Source organism: Scylla paramamosain, chromosome 36, assembly GCF_035594125.1.
Source record: "Scylla paramamosain isolate STU-SP2022 chromosome 36, ASM3559412v1, whole genome shotgun sequence".
Taxonomy (NCBI): domain Eukaryota; kingdom Metazoa; phylum Arthropoda; class Malacostraca; order Decapoda; family Portunidae; genus Scylla; species Scylla paramamosain.
This window is the reverse complement of record NC_087186.1, coordinates 9,204,408-9,224,371: the sequence shown is the minus strand read 5'-3', so window position 1 is coordinate 9,224,371 and position 19,964 is coordinate 9,204,408. Positions and strand designations below refer to the sequence as shown.

General features: G+C 43.6%; 1 protein-coding gene across 4 annotated transcripts in view; it reads left to right on the top strand.

The window, feature by feature from the left end:
- Window positions 1-19,964, top strand: part of LOC135090946 (post-GPI attachment to proteins factor 2-like) — a 95,591-nt gene that overhangs the window by 55,947 nt on the left and 19,680 nt on the right. For all 4 annotated transcript variants that reach the window (XM_063988179.1, XM_063988181.1, XM_063988180.1 and 1 more), the window contains exon 3: window positions 12,798-13,062. In XM_063988179.1, coding sequence (XP_063844249.1) covers window positions 12,798-13,062 — 265 coding nt within the window. The remainder of the gene's footprint in view (window positions 1-12,797; window positions 13,063-19,964) is intronic.

Here is a 19,964-nt window from a genome sequence, read left to right as displayed (position 1 = left end):
TGGCTTGTAAACAGGAATTTGCTCGCCGTGAGATTAATGTCGCTACGAACTGGAGACAGGGGCGGTACGGGAGAATTACGAGACCATACCTTGCCGAGGACACGAGGCCGTAATGTACACAGGGAGGGAGGAGTGATAATTAGTGCAGATGGGACTCCCGAGGCCGCGAGGGTTGACCAAATGGTGAGAGAATGGGTGCAGAAATGGAAAGAGGCGTTGAGAGGGTTGGTGAGTGGGAGGTGGAGGGGAAAGGAAGGAATGCGTGTGTGTTGTCAACGTGTAGCTATGTAATCAGGGCAACTAAGGGATAGAGGTGCGAGTAAGCATATAAGAAAGGGGGATAAGGGTATACAAGCAGTGAAAGTATTGGTGACTGTTAGGTGGAAGGGACAGGAAGGAATGCATGTGTGTTATCTTGAAGGAAGATAAGGATAGAGGATGTAAAAAGGCGGGAGAAAAAAAAAAGACATAAGAAATGTATATTGACAAAACAAGTGAAAGAATTAGTGGCTGTGTGATAACTAAGAACTGCAAGACTGTTATTAAAAATTACCTTTATCTTCAAGGAAACTAAGGATAGAGAGTTTGAAAAGACAGAAAGAGCATATGAATAACGGAGACAAGAAAAAACAAGGAGTGAAGGAGTTGGTGGATGCAATATACCAAAGAACTACGTGTGTTATCGAAATGTGTCTTCATCTTGGAAGAAACTAAGGGATGGAAAGTGTAAAGGAAACATACGAAGGAGGAATAAAGACATAAAACGCAATGAAAGGCTTGGTAGAACATTAAAAGACTGAGAACACGAGATAGCAAGAAAGGGAAGGAATACGTGATTGTTATAAATACGAACCTAAACTCTGGACTAAACTAAGCTGTGAAATACGTAAAAGGGTATACAAGAAAGTCAGGGAGGGGCGGCGAGGCACGAAAGGTCAGAGGGTGAGATGAAAAGTGATGAAAAAGACGTGATACCTTGATACAGTTAAAAGACAACTTAATGATAGAAAAAGTTGAATATTAAGAAGAAAAATTAAGGAATAATGACAAGATGGAGGGTCATAAGAAACGTGATAATGAAGATGAGTTTCCTTTTAATTCTGAACTAAAAACAAAACCGTAACTTATTTTAAACTATCCTAAAATTGTGGAGTTAAAAGTATGTTCTTTTTTTTCATTCTAAAGTAAAAATAAGACTACCCTATTTTAAACTAACCTAAAATTGTGGAGTTAAAAATACATTCACTCACGGGTGCGTCTTGCAAGAATAGCAACAGTGAAATATAGAACCACTTGCGTAGACGAATATATATAAATAACAGATTAAACTGAGGCAAAGATGAATAAAGGGAGGAGCGTGAAAGCAACGTAAAGAGATTAAATATATTACGCGTTATGTATGCAATTAATTACGAACACAGACAAAAGACAGGAATGGTGTTAATGTGTCAGACTAACGTACTGTGAAGAGATTGAGGTAAGTGACATCAAAGTAGCTACATAACACAGCCACATTAATAAAACATAAGAAGATACGGAGAGAAATGGACAATTACGTGTTATGTGCTTGATTGCAAACACAGATACAGGACAAGGATGGTGTAAGACCGTGAGACCAACGCAATATATAGAGATACGAAGAAACAAGAGCAGTTACATGTTGGGTCGTTGATTACAAACAGATAGAGAAACAGGAATAGATACAAACAATAGTGATAGTGTAAAAGTAACGCAATATCAACAGATGAAATAAAGTTATACCAAAACACAGAAAGATACGAAGGAAAAAGAAAAAGAGGTTATATATCGAAGAAACAAGAGCAGTTACATGTTGCATCCTTGATTACAAACAGATAGAGACAGGAATAGATACAAACAATGGTGATAGTGTAAAAGTAACGCAATATCAACAGATGAAATAAAGTTACACCAAAACACAGAAAGGTACGAAGGAAAAAAAGAGCAGTTATATATCCTGTCCTTGATTACAAACACAGATACAGGGACGGGAATCGGCGCAAACCACAGCGACCGACAACAATCTGTGAGTAACGAAATAAAAAAGATACGAAATGCGTTGACACCAAAACACGACAGCACCAAATCAAGAATGCAAAAAAAGATTAAAAAAAAAAAACACGGGTAATTATGTACACCAACTAGATGATAAGGAAAATACTTAAAGAAACAAGGGAGGATGCAGTATATCGGGAGTTTGTGATATAAAAACACATGTAAACCCTCTCTTAGTCTGAAATAAACTTAGGTAATTAAAGCACAGGTATGGAACGAGGCGAGCAGTGGAGAGGATGGTCAGATTACGGAGAGCGTGTTAACAAGGACGGAAAGCCACTGTTTCAATTTACGTAATGTGGACAAATTAAACCCTGCAAGTGACAAGGTTGCATTACAGGGACCTGGAGACAAATGAGGTTATTGGAAGGAGAGAACACGTGTTTTGGGAGTGACTGAAGGCTATGGTAAGACAAGTGTAGCTCCTGTGATGTACGTACGAGTGTGCCACGGTGAGAAAAGATCAAAGCATTGTAAGGAGAACGAGGAAAAGGAGGAAACGAGGAAAGCGAGCTCAGAACGACACGGTGCGATAAACAATAAGACGAAGGCGAAGAAGAAAAATACAAAAAGAAGAAGAAGAAGAAGAAGAAGAAGAAGAAGAAGAAGAAGAAGGAAAACCGTAAAGTATACTGTCTTAAAAATAACCGGCTTTTCCCTCCGTGCTAACTGACGTCACGCGAGTCAGTGACCCCACACGTGCCGGGGGTGGGGGGCGAGGGAGAGCCACCCCGCTACTGCTGCATTTCTCTACACCTTACTTATTGACACGACACCGACACCACGGAGAAAGAAAATAAAAAGTAGCAGTAAAAAAAAAAAAAAAAGACGATCTATTCTGAATTATACAATGACACCGCCAGTACGAACATACACTGAAAAATAATAATAAAAAAGGAGACATATTCTGAACGATACAGTGCCATTAAACAACTGAATATTAGACAGGAATGAAGATAAATTGCAGCATTCTTTAAGCATTAGTATCGATGGGCAGAAAAGAGCGAGAGCAAGAGAGAGAGAGACAGAGAGAGAGAGAGAGAGAGAGAGAGAGAGAGAGAGAGAGAGAGAGAGAGAGAGAGAGAGAGAGAGAGAGAGAGAGAGAGAGAGAGAGAGAGAGAGAGAGAGAGACATAGAGAGAGAGAAACACAGAAACAAAGACAGAAAGAGACAGAGAGACAGACACACAGACAGACAGACAGAATTACAAGGCTTCCGAGATGCGAAACAAGCTGAGCCAAGTCCCAAAATAAGCTTAACTTGTGAGTCAGTCCCGCTCCCAAGACGGTCCAAGGGGAAGAGAGGCAACCGTCCTTACTGCGAGATGGTACTTTAACGGCAAACACTGCATAACTAGAGAGAGAGAGAGAGAGAGAGAGAGAGAGAGAGAGAGAGAGAGAGAGAGAGAGAGAGAGAGAGAGAGAGAGAGAGAGAGAGAGAGAGAGTACAGATGGTCATGAGTGACTGGCATTTTCCATGTGTGTGTGTGTGTGTGTGTGTGTGTGTGTGTGTGTGTGTGTGTGTGTGTGTGTGTGTGTGTGTGTGTGTGTGTGTGTGTGTGTGCGCGTGTTGCGGGACTTTCACGGTTCTATGAAGTACTGGGGATTATAAAAACAGGGAGTAAGCACGAAGTAAGAAGGAGGAGGAGGAGGAGGAGGAGGAGGAGGAGGAGGAGGAGGAGGAGGAGGAGGAGGAGGAGGAGGAAGAGGAGGAGGAGGAGGAGGAGTAAGAGTAGGAGGAGGAGAGGAGGGGGAGGAGGAGGAACACTGATCAATAGCTGCACCCGCCAAACTTCTCCTCCTCCTCCTCCTCCTCCTCCTCCTCCTCCTCCTCCTCCTCTTCCTCTTCTTCCTCCCACACGTGACCCAAGCCATGCCCTGAAGTGAAAACAGTCAAAACCCAACCTCACCAACTTCTGACCGCCCACACCTGCTCCTCCGCACACACACACACACACAAACACACACACGTACTTTAAATATACAGGTAATATTCTACAGGTGTGTAATTTGTGCACCTGTTTTAATTATCTTTATTTGTATTTAATATTGTAGGATTTAATTAAACTTGCATTATTTCACTTTATCAATCTTTTTTTTTTATTTGTTATTTAATTCACTGGCTGGAATGTATGTGTGTTTGTGCGTTCGTGTGTTCCAGTTCTCGTGGTATGTTATTGGAATTCAGTAGGTTTAATTTATTTACTTATTCATATATTTATTTATTATCTATTTATTTATTTATTTATTTATCCATTTTTTTCTGTACGTTTAATTATCTATAATCATTTAATTTTGAAGTTTAAATATAGTTTCCAGAAATTTATATGGATTTTTTTAGTACACACACACACACACACACACACACACACACACACACACACACACACACACACACACACACACACACACACACACACACACACACACACACACACACACAGACACACACATACACACACAAAGCTCATTACCTGCCTTCCGTTACTTGTCTTTAAGGGTGAAAATATTGCCCTAATTAAGTGTGTTATCTCTAAATTCCTAAGTCACCCTGCCATTTTTTTTCTTTTCATTATTTTTCTTCACTTTTTTTATCATTTATCTTTCTTTTCTTGGAATTTATTATTTTTTCACACTTTTCTTAGTTATCTTGTGTGTGTGTGTGTGTGTGTGTGTGTGTGTGTGTGTGTGTGTGTGTGTGTGTGTGTGTGTGTGTGTGTGTGTGTGTGTGTGTGTGTGTGTGTGTGTGTGACTGTGTGTGTGTTCCTCTCTCAAACAGACAGACAGACAGACAGACAGACATCAAAGACATAAAAAGAACAAACACGGAAGTAAAGGTCAAAGAAACAGAATAAATAGAAAGAAATAAGAAAAAAAGAGAAAAGGAGGGAGAATAAAGAGACACAGAGAAAAAGAGAGGGAGAGAGAAAGAGGAGACGCAATGTACAAGGAAAAGATTAAAGACAAAGCAGATTATGAAGAGAGAGAGAGAGAGAGAGAGAGAGAGAGAGAGAGAGAGAGAGAGAGAGAGAGAGAGAGAGAGAGAGAGAGAGAGAGAGAGAGAGAGAGAGAGAGAGAGAGAGAGAGAGAGAGAGAGAGAGAGAGAGAGAGAGAGAGAGAGAGAGAGAGAGAGAGAGAGAGAGAGAGAGAGAGAGAGAGAGAGAGAGAGAGAGAGAGAGAGAGAATTAACTAACATTCAATAGTTTAAGAGCTTTCTACCAACAACACTACCACTACCACCACCACCACCACAATCACCACCACCACCACCACCACCACCACCACTTCTATAACATTTCCATCACGAACTAACAGTACTTAAACTTTTAGTCTAACTTACAACTTGATTCCAAACTCCTTCGTCTCTTCTTTCTAGTACTCTTCACCCCTCCTCCCCCTCCTCCTCCTCCTCCTCCTCCTCCTCCTCCTCCTCCTCCTCCTTCATCATCTTTATAATTAGAAGTATGAATAGTAGACAGCTGCGGTGATGTATGTTGTCACCTTTCTATCTTCCATCTTATTATCTCCCCCTCCATCTCCTCCTCCTCCTCTTCCTCCTCTTCCTCCTCCTCCTCACCCTCACCCTCCCTCACCATCTCCTTCTTCTCATCTCTTCTATACTTTTTTTTATCTATTTCCCTCATTTCTTCCTATCCTACTTCCCACACACACACACACACACACACACACACACACACACACACACACACACACGCAGCTAAACCTAACCATACCTCTCCCTCTCTCTCTACTCCTTTGAACCACACCTCTTCACATCTCACGTCCTCTTCCCCTCCTTCCCTATCTCACCCTTTACCTCTTCCTCTCCTCCCTCGCCTCTATCTCATTCTTTACCTCAAGACACCTCCCTATGTTCCACCGTCTCTCCGCCACACCTCACAGCAACAATCGCCTCTCTGAGCTCGCCCGGGGATCAATCTTCAGCCCGGTCATGAAAGCAGCCAACCTTAGCGTCCTCGTCTGCTGCCTCGCCTCCGCCCACACCCAATAAAGCCGTCAATAGGCCGCTGAGGAGCCACTGCTAGCTGCCACGTCTTGCTGTACTGAGTCTCTCGTGGGTTGCTCTATTGTCAAGAAATGGAACTTGAAATTTACTCTATATACAGATGTAAATATAGATGCACACATATATACGTACATACATGACGTCATGATGTTAGTGTTGTAATATCTAACGCCACGGGAATTCCCAGCCAGTTACACATACAAGGCTACAGATTACCTACAGAATATGAAATTTGAATCCATACGCACAACGTGTCTCCTTTAGGTAAGCCGCTAACACTGAAAGTAATAGGTATATAGTGTGGAATACAGTCGTAAATAGGTGTTGGTAGATTATTTGGTATGTTTTAGTTAGTATTTATGCAGTACTGTGTGATATGAATACGTATATGTACCTGGAAAGTGTGGTCATCTCGGCAGGCAGGGCGAGGCAGCGGGTGAAAAAGTCTACGGGTTTGTCCAGCCACGTTTCACTTACTATCGCCCTTTCACGAGCACACCGCCGCTGTATCTTGTACATACAGTCATTCCCGCCTCATAAGGAATCAGATAGGCATTATATTACTAAAAAAGGGTGAAGACTCTACGGGTTCTTCCAACCACGTTTCACTTACTCTCTCACTGAGACAAGCCCACGGCCGCTGTATCTTACGCATACGGTTATTCACGCCTCGTAAAGGATCAGATAGCCGATACATTACCGAGGGAGGCTGAGGAACCTATAATTAACTTCCTCATTAGTACAGATAGCGAGGAGAGAGGCGGGGGATGGGCAGGAGAGGGAGTCACTTAACTTATTTATGGATCCCTGGGACCTGACACTTAAATCTTGTCTTTCCTTCCGTCCTTGTTAGGCTTAATGAGACTTACACCGGCCCTGGCACCCTCAGTCCGTCTGTGGAGGCTAAGAGCGCCCCAACACTGGATAAATACACTCTTTAGGGCTGCATTGAAGGGAAAAATAAGGGTAAATAAGACTGGCATGACTGGGGAGTGACAGAAAAGGAAGGTGCTGTCAGGGTAATGATTAAATGATTACTTTCACGCACATTCCACGAGGCGAGGCGAGGCAAGGTCACTGTACAAGACCCTAATGATTGCTACCTAGTGTACGTGTGGCTGTACATAATACACCGCCCTCCCTCCCTCTCTTTAGCTCTCCCTTCCTGCGTGTTTCGTTTCTCCCTCTCTCATTCTTTCCTTTTCCCTATTCTGTTCATGCCTTTTAACACTCCCTTGTTCGTCTTTCGTCCTTCCTTCCTTCCTTGTCGTCCGTTCTCCCTTTGTGTCTGCTGTCTCTCCCTCCCTTTCACTCATTCTTAGCCTTCTATTTGTTTTAACATTTCCTCCCTCATTCCTTTGCTCTCTCGTGCCTCCTTCCTTCTTTACCTCCCTTAGGCCCTTCTATTTTCATCTACTTTTCCCTCCCTCCCTCTTTATCTCGTTATCTTTTTCCTCCTTCCTTCTTTACTTCCCTCCTTAACCTCTTTTTTTTTCTTTTTAATGACATCTTTCCCCCTCCCTCTTTTTTTTTTCTCTCTCTCTGACCTTTCCGTTCCTTTCACTGCCATCTTCCCTTTCCTCCTTTCTCTTCTTTTCACTTCTACTTTTCTTTCCTCCTTTACTTCAATTCCTAACTTTTCCTTCTTGTCACTGCCACTTTTCCTCCCTCGCTTCTTTTCTCCTTCCCTAACCTTCCTTTCCTCCCTTACCTCTCTTCCTAACCTTTCCTGCTTTTCACTGCCACTTTTTCCCTCCCTCCCTCCTTTCCTTCCCCGGCTCCTTCTCACCCTCCCTCCCTTGGGTACTCCAGTGTGCGTGACGGCCACTCTTTCCACACGAGGTAATGCCCGGTGGAGTTTTCCTGGAGCTGAGGGACTGGCAAGATTAATAGAGTCCCAAAGTCACGCCACCGAGGGCGATCTAAACCTACTGAAGTAATTGGAACCTGACGAAGTGCTGGGTGGGAGTACCTTTACTGGTGAACACAAAGACGGACATTGGTTTGGGAGTAAATTATGGATCAAAGGGGATTAGAATGTGTAGAAAAGTTTGTGAAATGGAAGTAAATGCGTTTCGGAGTGACTTAGGGAGTGTAATGTTTAAAATAATAGTAAAATAGAAGTTAAAACAAGAATGAGGAGTGACGTAGGAGTAAATCAAATAGGAAAAGAGGATTAGAATACATAGAAAAGTGAGCTGAATAAAAGTAAATGCGTTTGGGAGTGACTTAGGGAGTGTAATGTGTAAAATAATAGTAAAATAGAAGTTGAAACAAGAATGAGGAATGACGCAGGAGTAAATGAAGGACTACAGAGGACTAGAATGCATCTTCAATACAATTTCTTACAGCCACGAACTCAATTACCTTCAAATTAAATTAAATTCCCTCACTGACAACGCCCAAATTACTGGAGACAAGACACAATACCATTTCCTACCACTCATTCCTTCAGCACAACTACACAAGCTGATACTCTGCCACACAACACACAACACGCGTCTCCTGTACTTAAAATAACATGAAGAGGCATTACTGGCAGCTCCCTAAGTACTGGAGACAAACATACTACCATTTTCCTTTAGTTATCCCTTCAGCACACGAGACAACCCGGTCCTCCGCCACATAACGCAAGTCTCCTGTACTTAACTCAATCCCTAGTTTCTGTCAACAAACTTCCTAACCCAACAAGACGCTCGGTACTTTGAGCTATCTAACAACAAAGGACTGTAGTATATTCCCAAACTCTTCGCCGTGTTCCTCGTATCCCCGTAGCTTCCATCAGGCCACAGTGGAAGTTACTGATGCCTGTCTAACAAGGATTCTGAGCCGTTTATAGGGAGACTACTCTTGGGAATTTGACTGATATCTGAGGTCTTTGAGAATAGTCTTTGGCAGAGGAGGAGGAGAAGGAGGAGGAGGAGGAAGAAGAAAATCACAGGAAAAACAGACTTTAGTAACAGAAGAATAACTAAACATTTTTGCCACATTTTTTTTTTCGTGATAATAAACGACATAAAATAAGAAGTAAAAAAAAAAAAAGAATTAATAAACAAATGAGGAGGAGGAAGAAGAGTAATAGGAAGACAAGGAGGAGGAGGACAAGGAGAGATGCCCTTTGTAAGCAGGTCAGCGTAACACTGTCCCCTTGAAGTTCTGTAGGGCGTGACAAGGCAATATGGCTGGCATTGTACTCACGTGTCGGGCTTCCTGGGGCCTTCCTGGGTTGAGCTGGGATGGGCTGGAATGGACTGGGATGGACTGGGCTGAGATGGGCTGAGATGGGCTAGGCTGATCTGGGATGGGCTGCGCTGGGACAGACTGGGCTGGGCTGGGCTGGCCGGGGCTTCTCTCGCCTCCACACACCTGCAGGCAATTACAGACTTGATTAGTGAAGGTGACGCAGGTGTGGTATTAACAAAGCAACAGTCCCCTGAGGTACCCTAAAGACTTCTAACCCTGAAGGACCCCTAAAAGAATCCCTACACTTCCCTTATCATACTCTCCCTACTCTCACAGGAACTGCCTCAGGGACTCTCACTCCACAAGACTTTGACCTACTCTCCTCTTCCTACTAACTCTCCCGAACTCTCTCTCATCTCTCCTCACCCCGCCAGAAACACACTCCCATCCATCAAAGCACCTCCCGCCCTCACCCTCCCACGCTATCTCCTCCCAGCCAACATTTGTCCTCTCTCTCCCAATCCTACGCTTACACTCTCACAGTCCTACACTCCCTTACTCTCCCAGTCCTTAATCTCCCTGCCACGTCTTTTTCTGATAAGTTGCACCATAAAATAAATAGCGTAAGTTAAAAAAGCATTGGTAAATAGTACAATATTAAGAGAAGGAGGAAGAGAAGCAGGAATCTCAACTTCTAGAAAATCGAAACTGTATTGCCCACTGCGTTACAGCTGGAGAGGTCGAGGCCAGCTGGCGGTGGTGAGGCAGCTGGTGCATTGTTGAGCCTCCCAAAGCTGCTGTTGCTGCTGCTGATGGGGAGGCTGTGGGAAGGCTGTGGGGAGACAAATGAAGGGGACACCAGCTGGAGCAAAAAATAACCTCAGGAAAGATCTGTTGATGGGATCTTGAAGTGAATTACTTTAGTCTTTATTCTCTTCCTTGAGTGTCGTTGATTTGAAACTCCTCGCTGTTAACTCTTGATTTTTTTTTTTGCTCAATTTAGGCTGTTTTTTCTTATCGTTTAGTAATAGTAGTAGTAGTAGTAGTAGTAGTAGTGGTAGTAATAATAGAAGTAGTAGTAGTAGTAGTAGTAGTAGTAGTAGTAGTGGTAGTAGTAGTAGTAGTAGTATATTATATAGATAAACTTTACATCTTTATCTTAGCACAAACTTAACCCTTTCCATTAACTAAGTCGATGTGTTATTGTTTCTAAATTATTGTATATGGAGAGACATTCAACCCCCCCCCCTCTCTCTCTCTCTCTCTCTCTCTCTCTCTCTCTCTCTCTCTCTCTCTCTCTCTCTATCGAGCGATGCAACACAATGCTTATATTTTGCCACAAATTTCCCGCAACGTTTGAAACTTTAACGAGGTGAATGGGAGACTCTTAAAGATAATGAGGAAGAGGAGGGGGAGGAGGAGGAGGAGGAGGAGGAGGAGGAGGAGGAGGAGGAGGAGGAGGAGGAGGAGGAGGAGGAATGAGAAAAAGAAGAAGAAGAAGACAACGACGATAATTAAGACCAAAAAAAAATGTTCTTTAATTCCAGGAAAATAAAAAAAAGAGTAAAAAAGATGAAAAAAATAAGAAGACGAGAATAAAAGTGAGGAATAAGGAAGGAAGGAAAGGAAGAATAAAAAATCACGCGGCTCAAGAGATATGACGGATAAGAGAAGGGGAGAAGAAATAAAGGAGAGATAAAAGGAGGATAAAAGAGAATAAAGGAAGGGAGACTGAAAGAATAAAAGAAGAAGAGGAAATGAAAACAGGAGGAGGGAAAGGATTAGAACAGACGTGAAGAATGCTAATGAGAAGAGAGACAGAGAGAGAGAGAGAGAGAGAGAGAGAGAGAGAGAGAGAGAGAGAGAGAGAGAGAGAGAGAGAGAGAGAGAGAGAGAGAGAGAGAGAGAGAGAACCCATACAGAAAGAACCTCCCATTCCTTCCCCCTTTCTGACCATCTCCATTCCTCCTTCTTCCCTCCCTTTCCCAACCCCTTGCTTCCCCAACCTCTCCTCCATTTCCTCCCACTCTCACTCTCTCACTCCCTTCCTCCCCTCCCTCCCTCCCCTGCCCTCCCATCCCTCACGCAGGTAACAGAAAACCACAACTAATGATTCAGTGAGTATGGCACTTGAGGAATTGTCTAGAAATGTCGTTTTCACCTGTAAACACCTTAATTAGCCTGAGATTTCAAGTGACAGGTGACAGTGGCAAGTGTTAGAGTGAGTGTATGTGTGTGTGTATGATGATGATGATGTGTGTGTGTGTGTGTGTGTGTGTGTGTGTGTGTGTGTGTGTGTGTGTGTGTGTGTGTGTGTGTGTGTGTGTGTGTGTGTGTGTGTGTGTAAATTTTCAGTAAGTTTGGTTATCTTCTTCTTTCTCCTTCTCATTCTTCTTCGTCTCTTTCTCTCTCTCTCTCTCTCTCTCTCTCTCTCTCTCTCTCTCTCTCTCTCTCTCTCTCTCTCTCTCTCTCTCTCTCTCTCTCTCTCTCTCTCCTAGCTATCCATCTTTCTTCCCTTTCTTCCTTCCTTTCTTTCTCCTAATCATATATTCGTGTCCTCTCTTCCCTCCTCTTTCTGCCTCCTTCCTCCTGGTATCCTAACTACCCATCTTCTCTCCTCCTCCTCCTCCTCCTCCTCCTCCTCCTCCTCCTCCTCCTCCTCCTCCCCCTCCTCCTCACGTCATCTTCCTCACACGCCTCCTTCATCACTTCTCCCACTAACATTATTTACTTTTCCTTTTTATGAACTGTTATCATTCTTACCGTGTGTGTGTGTGTGTGTGTGTGTGTGTGTGTGTGTGTGTGTGTGTGTGTGTGTGTGCGCGTCTTTCAAACTTGACCTTTCATTTAACCTTTTGTGAGAATTAAAGGTCCCTTGTCCCCCTCGCCCTCTCCCTCCCCTCTCCCCTACCAGTCTTCTCCCACTCCCTCTCCCCTTCCACGCTCTCCCCTGCTGCATAATACCGAAACACACCCACACCCACGCTTCGCAACACCCTGCCACGCCCATGCACAGACAAGGCGTAGGAAATGTATACCACCTAAAGATTATACATAAATATACATGGATTCTAATGTTAATACGTGCGAGAATGTTTATGTGAGTTTGTAAGGTGATTAGATGTAGGACGCACCTGTATGATCTCCTTATATGTTGACCAGGTGTGTTGACAGGTGTGTTTTGTCTTGCAGGTGTTTAGAAATGTACAGATAAGTGAACAGATAAGTATAAGTAAATAGATAACTGAAAGTAAGCAGGTAAAGACTACACCTGTATACTTATAAGGCAGTCAGGTGTGTCTCGTCCTCCCTGCACCCTCATAAACAAGCCAGGTGTGTTAACAGGTGTCTCTCCCCAGCAGGTATCATAACCCACACCTGTATCGCTTTTTCGGTGTCCACAGCCCCACACTCGCACCCTCATAACGTCGCCAGGTGATGTAACAGGTGTTCATAGCTAACATCTACACCCTTACACTACTGCCGGGCGTCCTAACAGGTGTCTCCCCCCGCAGGTGTACAACTTCCTGCCGAGCATCAGTGCCGTGACGGGGGTGTCGCCGCAGCGGTACCTGTGGCGCGTGGCTGTAGCCCTGCACATTTCCCCGCGGCTGCTGGTGGCGTGGGTGGCGCGCGCCTACTACAACTCACTGGCCGCTCATGTGCCCGCCGCCCGCCGCCCCGCCTACCTGACGTTAGTGTCTGTGGCCTTCTACCTCAACCTGACGGAGCTCGCCACGCTCTGTGGGGTCACCTATATCTCCAATAAGGAGAACTACCGTGAGTATTGCAAGCAGCCGTACGGTAAGCCTTGTTTTGTATCGAGAGCCTTGTTCTGGATTTGAGAGAATCTTATTCGATATCTATCCTATTCTTTCACACAAAGTTCAGTCTATCTATCTATATAGCCGCTAACCACACACGGCGGGGCCAAGAACACTGCCACAGTATTCCCTGCATGTCATGAGAGGCGAGTAAAAGGAACGGAGCGAGGGGCTGGCAGCATCCTACTTTGTACAGCGTCCTACAAACAGACACACAGACAAATAGACGTGGCTCAGCGGTATTATTGAATAAACTAACTATTCTCCTTCCAGAGGGTTACATTGTCTAATATGTATTCCTCTCCTGTATTCTCCTTTGTAATCTTACTTGCAGCGTCTGTATCTATACGTATCCTGTATCTACCTGTAACACTCTAGCCTGTATTTATAAGAGAAATGATTTGCAGTAATACATCTCTGTAATTTCAACTGTAGCACAAGGATCTCTCTCTCTCTCTCTCTCTCTCTCTCTCTCTCTCTCTCTCTCTCTCTCTCTCTCTCTCTCTCTCTCTCTCTCTCTCTCTCTCTCTCTCTCTCTCTCTCTCTCTCTCTCTCTGAAGTAATATGCAAACTTTGGTCCAGTGGAGAAATATTGCGTAAGAAAGTGATAAAGAAGCAGAACGAAAGGAAGAAAGAAGGAAGGAAGGAAGGAGAGCGAGAGTGAGGAAAGGGAGAGGAGAGAGTGGAAGTGAAGAGGATGGAGGAAACAATTCTGGGAAGCTGGACGAGTAAGTTCCTCTGGTTTTCCTCCACTTTTCCATCTCCCTCTCCCTTTCTCTCTCTCCCTCTCTCTCACTCTCTCTCTCCCTCTCTCCTTCCACTCTCTCAAGAGGCCTCTAAAAATTTCATTAATATCGACTGACTCATCCTTCAATGACAAATGGAGGACTCTCTCTCTCTCTCTCTCTCTCTCTCTCTCTCTCTCTCTCTCTCTCTCTCTCTCTCTCTCTCTCTCTCTCTCTCTCTTGGTAACCCTTTATTTTTCCACCTTTTCCAAAATTTTCCTCTTATTCTCATTTTCCCTCCCATTTCCTTCCCATTTTCATAATTTTCCCCCCATTCATTTTATTACCTCCCCATCACTACCACCACCAGGAAGGGAGGGGGAGGGGAGAGTGGGGAGAATCAACCTATCCGTCACCTATATTGACTGGGGAGAGAGGGGAACATGAAGACTTCCTATATATCACTCTCACTCTCACTCTCTCTCTCTCTCTCTCTCTCTCTCTCTCTCTCTCTCTCTCTCTCTCTCTCTCTCTCTCTCTCTCTCTCTCTCTCTCTCTGTTAATGAGGTTGTCCTTTCCTCTCTCTCTCTCCCTCTGCCTCTCTCTCTCTCTCCCTGCGGCTGAGTGGTGGTACAGATGAGAGGGAAGAGGAGGAGGAGGAGGAGGAGGAGGAGGAGGAGGAAGAGAAGGGGAATGGAATGTATGGGAGATTTAAGAGGAGGAGAAGGAAGAGAAAAAGAGAAAAATGAGGAGGAGGAGGAGGAGGAGGAGGAGGAGGAGGAGGAGGAGGAGGAGGAGGAGGAGGAGGAGAAGGAGGAGGAGGAGGAGGAGGAAGCACAACAACAGGTAACACTTGCTAATTACCTGCGTCTTACCTGAACCACACAAGGCACTCAGGTAAACAGATACACATATAAACAGGTGAGCATTCGTAATTTGCAGGTGATTATGATTCCACGTTTTTCTTTCCTGTTGACGTCGCTGGAAACATTCAATTGTGAGGAGGAAAATTTTTAGTCTCACCATCAAGAAAGTTGCAAGGAAATTAAGCCTTTTAAGGGAAATTACATTAGTTCTCCTTATGGAAAGAGAGAGAGAGAGGGAGAGGAAGGGGAGGAAAAAATACTGGAAAGATTCTGAAAGGAAGGAAAAAATATTGGTTAAGTTTATATAGTTAAGAATTGAAGGATTTTTTATTTATTTCCTTATGGGAGAAGGAGAAAGACGGAAAAAAATACTGGAAAGATTGTGAAGGAAAGAGAAAAATGGAGTCAGTTTATAGAGTCCAGAAGTGTCCAGATAGAGATATCATTCTATTTTAGTTTCCATATGAAAAGAAAGAAAGAGAGACGAAAAACTCTGATAACACAAAGATTCCAAAGAAAAGGAAAAATGGAGGGGATAAATATATGAATGAAGGAAACATCTTTTTAGATCCTTACAAGAAAGAGAGACGGGGGAAAAAAGGGAAGGAAAAATGGAATGGACTGATATTTGAATGTAGGAAAAAATTTGAGTTCCTTAGAGGCAGAGAGAGAGAGAGAGAGAGAGAGAGAGAGAGAGAGAGAGAGAGAGAGAGAGAGAGAGAGAGAGAGAGAGAGAGAGAGAGAGAGAGAGAGAGAGAGAGAGAGAGAGAGAGAGAGAGAGAGAGAGAGAGAGAGACGAGAAAGACGAGAAAAATACACCAAAGCAAAGATTCTGAATGGAAAAAAAAAATGGAATAAGTTCATGGACTTAAAAATAGCCGTTAAAAAAATATATACATAATTTTTATGGCCAAAGTGAGTGGTTGGGAGGACACGTGGTGACATTCCTGGGACATTCTGGGACATGGGAGACTAAGGCATGTGCTCCAGTAAGGCTTAAGAAACACATCATTTATTTTTTTCGTGGTATTTTTAAGGTAAAGGAATGCTTTGTGTTTTTTCTTCATAATATTCAGCTGTAGTGTTGTGTGGTTGTGTTTCAATCGTCATTAGTTACAGCACAGAATATATATTTTTTCTCATTTCTTCTCGTAAAAATGACAGACTAACGCCATTTTTTTTTATTCATTCCTTCTCGTTGTAAAAAATATAATAAAAACACGGTAAGACTTTTTTTTTATATTCACTCTTTTAAAAAATGTATGAAAAAATGTATAGTATTTTTTTCATTCATTCCTTCTCATTCAAAAAAAAACTTGCAAAAAACACAATACCACATTTTTTTTCCCTCATTCCTTCTCTCTCTAAAAAAAAAAAAGTCACAACACAGCATCCTTTCTTTTCATTCCCTCTCGTTCGAAATAAAAAGAAATAAAGAAAATAAAACAGTATCTTTTTTCCCCCATTTCTTCTAGTACTGAAAAAAAGAATCGAACATTTTTTTCTTTTTGTGCAGTCAGTGTTGCCAATTGGCGCTGCGCACTTTTCAGGTGAGGTGTCAGAGAGAAGTGACACCATTTCAATCTTTACGCCAGAGAGGAAGCTGATCGATATTTCCCTGACATATTGCCCGGAACACGCCGCTGGAAATCCCCTGGTAGGACACTTTAGTACTGACAGGGAAGGGGAGAGGATGGGAGAGGAGGGGAGAGGATGGGAGAGGATGGGATAGGGTGGGAGTTTAGTGGTAATCTCCAGTACTTATCACTCATGTATCACTCCTATATCCTAGTTTCCTCCCCTCCTTTTTTTTTCCTCCCTTTAGTCTTGTTTCCTTCCCATAAATCCATTTTTTCCTTCCAGTCTCTTTTTCCCTTCCCACAGTCTCTCTTTTTCCCTTCAGTTTCCCTCCCTACCAACTCTCGTTACCCTCCCACATTTTTTTTCCCTCCAAACCTTCCTTTCCCTCCCAAACCACCCTCCTTTTCCTCCCAATTTTCTTTCCCTCCCACCATCCCTCCTGTTTCCCCCCTCCCAAACCTTCGCTTCCTCCCCCTCCCCGCCCAATTTCCCTGCAGCCTTGCCAATTACCTAATGGAGGTCTGGAGGTCTGGAGGTCTGTCTCCTTACCCTCTTCCCCCTCCCTCACTTATGACCCAACCGCCCCCCTTGCCTCTGTTATTGTGACTTTTATAGGTTAGTGTCCCCCCAATGTGCGAAATGGCTGGTGGCGAGTTTGTCCCGGCCGCAGATAGGAGGTAAGGAGCGGGGAACAGCTGTCTCCCTTAAGTTTCTCCTCTCGCTCCATTGTCTTGTTACGGGAAGATACGCTTGGCTGGGTACGAGGGAAGGTTAAGACGCTAGCAGATATAGATGGATTGGCAGACGGGTACACACACACACACACACACACACACACACACACACACACATACACACGTAGGTATATAGAGTGACTGATACGTACACACACATACACACATACTACAGCTACTACTGCTGCTACTAGTAGGTGAAAATAAGTAGATATGTTTAACTGTAAGGACTGCCACGCTTCTACTACTACTGTTACTACTACTACTACTACTACTACTACTACTACTACTTCTACTACTACTACTACTACCCAAAACCACCTTACACTTCATAAACAGTAAAAAAAAATAACAAAAAAAAAGAGCTCACTCATTCGTTCTGGCAATAATGAGTGTACTGTAAGTCTGGCAACACTGATCGGCGGTGACGTCAAGGCGGCTTAACTACACGTCTAGGTGGCGGTAAGGTGAGCCTGGCCACTTCTTGCTCTTACTCGTCTTGCAAATGTCAGTGAGGCAGAGAAACAAGAAAAGTTAGCCTCGCCTTTTGCTAATACCGCCTTTGTGCTTTGGGTGGGGTGGAGGTGTCTGTGGTGAGGGGTAGTGGTGGTGGTGGTGGTGGAGGTGTCTGTGTGGGGGGTAGTGGTGTGTGTGTGTGTGTGTGTGTGTGTGTGTGTGTGTGTGTGTGTGTGTGTGTGTGTGTGTGTGTGTGTGTGTGTGTGTGTGTGTGTGTGTGTGTGTGTGTGTGTGTGTGTGTGTGTGTGTGTGTGTGTGTGTGTGTGTGTGTGTGTGTGTATGTGTGAAGTGGAATACTAAGGAATATAAAGAAAATCCAAATAGCATCACTAGGGTGTTTGGGTAACTATTCTACGCTATTAGTGAGAGAGACAGGATAATACAGAGGAAGGAAGAGGAGAAGGAGGATAAAGAGAAGGAGGAGAAAGAGGAGGAGGAGAAAGAGAACGAGAAACTGAAGAGTAGAAGGAGTACCTAACCTAACCTTACCTAACTTAACCTAACATAACATAACCTAACCTAACATAACATAACTTAACCTAACCTAACTTAACCTAACCTAACCTAACTTAACCTAACCTAACCTAACTTAACCTAACCTAACTAACTTAACCTAACTTAACCTAACCTAACATAACTTAACCTAACCTAACCTAATCTAACCTAACCTAACTTAACTTAACCTAATCTAACCTAACCTAACCTAATCTATAAAAGTCCAAGAATCGTCTCATACAAGGCTTGAAAATTAATGAAACTTTCACTCTGTAGACATTTCTGGTGATTCATCCCTTCCACCATTTCTCAGCCACGTATCCACAAACCTCCACCATCCCTCACGAGCAATCACTATCACTATCCCTTCCACATTCCCTCTACTACGTATCTTCCCCCATTCCTCCTCCACTTTGCTTAGAAATGGATCAAAAGTTCCCCCGTAGCCACTTAAAGGTAAGCAGGCCATGACACGTGCTGGCCCAGGTGAGAAATTAAAGGTAACCTGCGCTGATGCAACATGCAGGACCAACACTAAAGTTACTGGTGCACCCGCTCCTTCCACGGTGTTGCTTCTGCTGATGATGATGACACTACTGGTACTGGTGGTGGTGGTGGTGGTGGTGATTGTGGTGGTGGTGGAATTTATAGTAGCATTAATACCTATTCTTCTGCTACTCCTATTACTACTACTACTATACCACTACCACTACTATTGCCACTATTACTACTACTACTACCACAACTACCACCATTACCACTACCAGACACTTCTTTCCCCAAATCCTTAAGAAAACGCGATCGAAAACCATCAAAAATACATAACGACACACACACACACACACACACACACACACACACACACACACACACACACACACACACACACACACACAGTCAGGTGGAATGGAATGGAGTTTCACGTTAGACAGACAAGGTGGAGTTGATGCAATATTGATCCACAGACGCCCAACCGTGGACGATGACGCAATGACGCTACACACCTGCAAGGAGAATCTAACACCACACCTGCTCCTCGGAAGGGTGTTTAGGGTGAAGGAAGAGTGTTTGGGGGATCAGAATAGCGTATAAAGAGAGTAAATGACTGAGGGGACAGATTTGAAAGGTACTTGGGGGAAGGGAATCATGTATGCAAAGAGGATTCAACACCACTCTTGCTCCTTCAAAGGGTGTTGAGAATGAAGAAAGGGTGTTTGGGGTAAAGGAATGATGTAGGATGGGAGTAAATGAACATGGGGAGAAGAGAAGGGAGAAAGAGAGTAGGAGACGGGGAGAAAGGGCAAGGAAGAGAGACAGGAAGGATGAGGAAGAGAAACAGTGGGAAGAAGGGTTAAGAAGACAGGAAGGAAGGGTAGGAGAGACACAGGAGGAATGAGAATAAATGAGGGAAGTAGAAAAGATGAGTGACAGGTAAGAAAGGTGAGGGAAAAGACAGGAGTGAGGGGAAGGCAAGAAGGGTAAGGAAAGAGACAGGAGGAGTGAGAAGGGTAGGAGAGACAGGTGAAAAGGATAAGAGACAGGTGAGAGAGAGGGAGAGACAGGAGGGGGGAGTGAGGGGAAGGAAGGTAAGGGGAGGGAGTGAGTTATGAAGGTCACATCAACATTACATTGCGTTCCGTTGTAATGTCTGAAGATATTTTCTCGTTAAATTCCAGAGATTGTGCTAGTTTTTCCTCTTATCTTTTTCCTTCTTTTTTTCATTCTTCGTCTTTTTTTATTTCTTCTTCTTCCTTTTCTTTATCCCTCTTTTTTTGTTTATTCTTCGTCTCTTATTATTATTATTATTCTGTTTCTCCACTTTCCTTCTTTTTTTCATTATTTTCTTTCTTTTATCGTTCTCCTTTCTTCTTCGTCTTTTATTATTCTCGTTCTTTTCATCTTCTTCTGCCTCGTTTTTTTTTCTCTCTCTTTTTCCCGTGT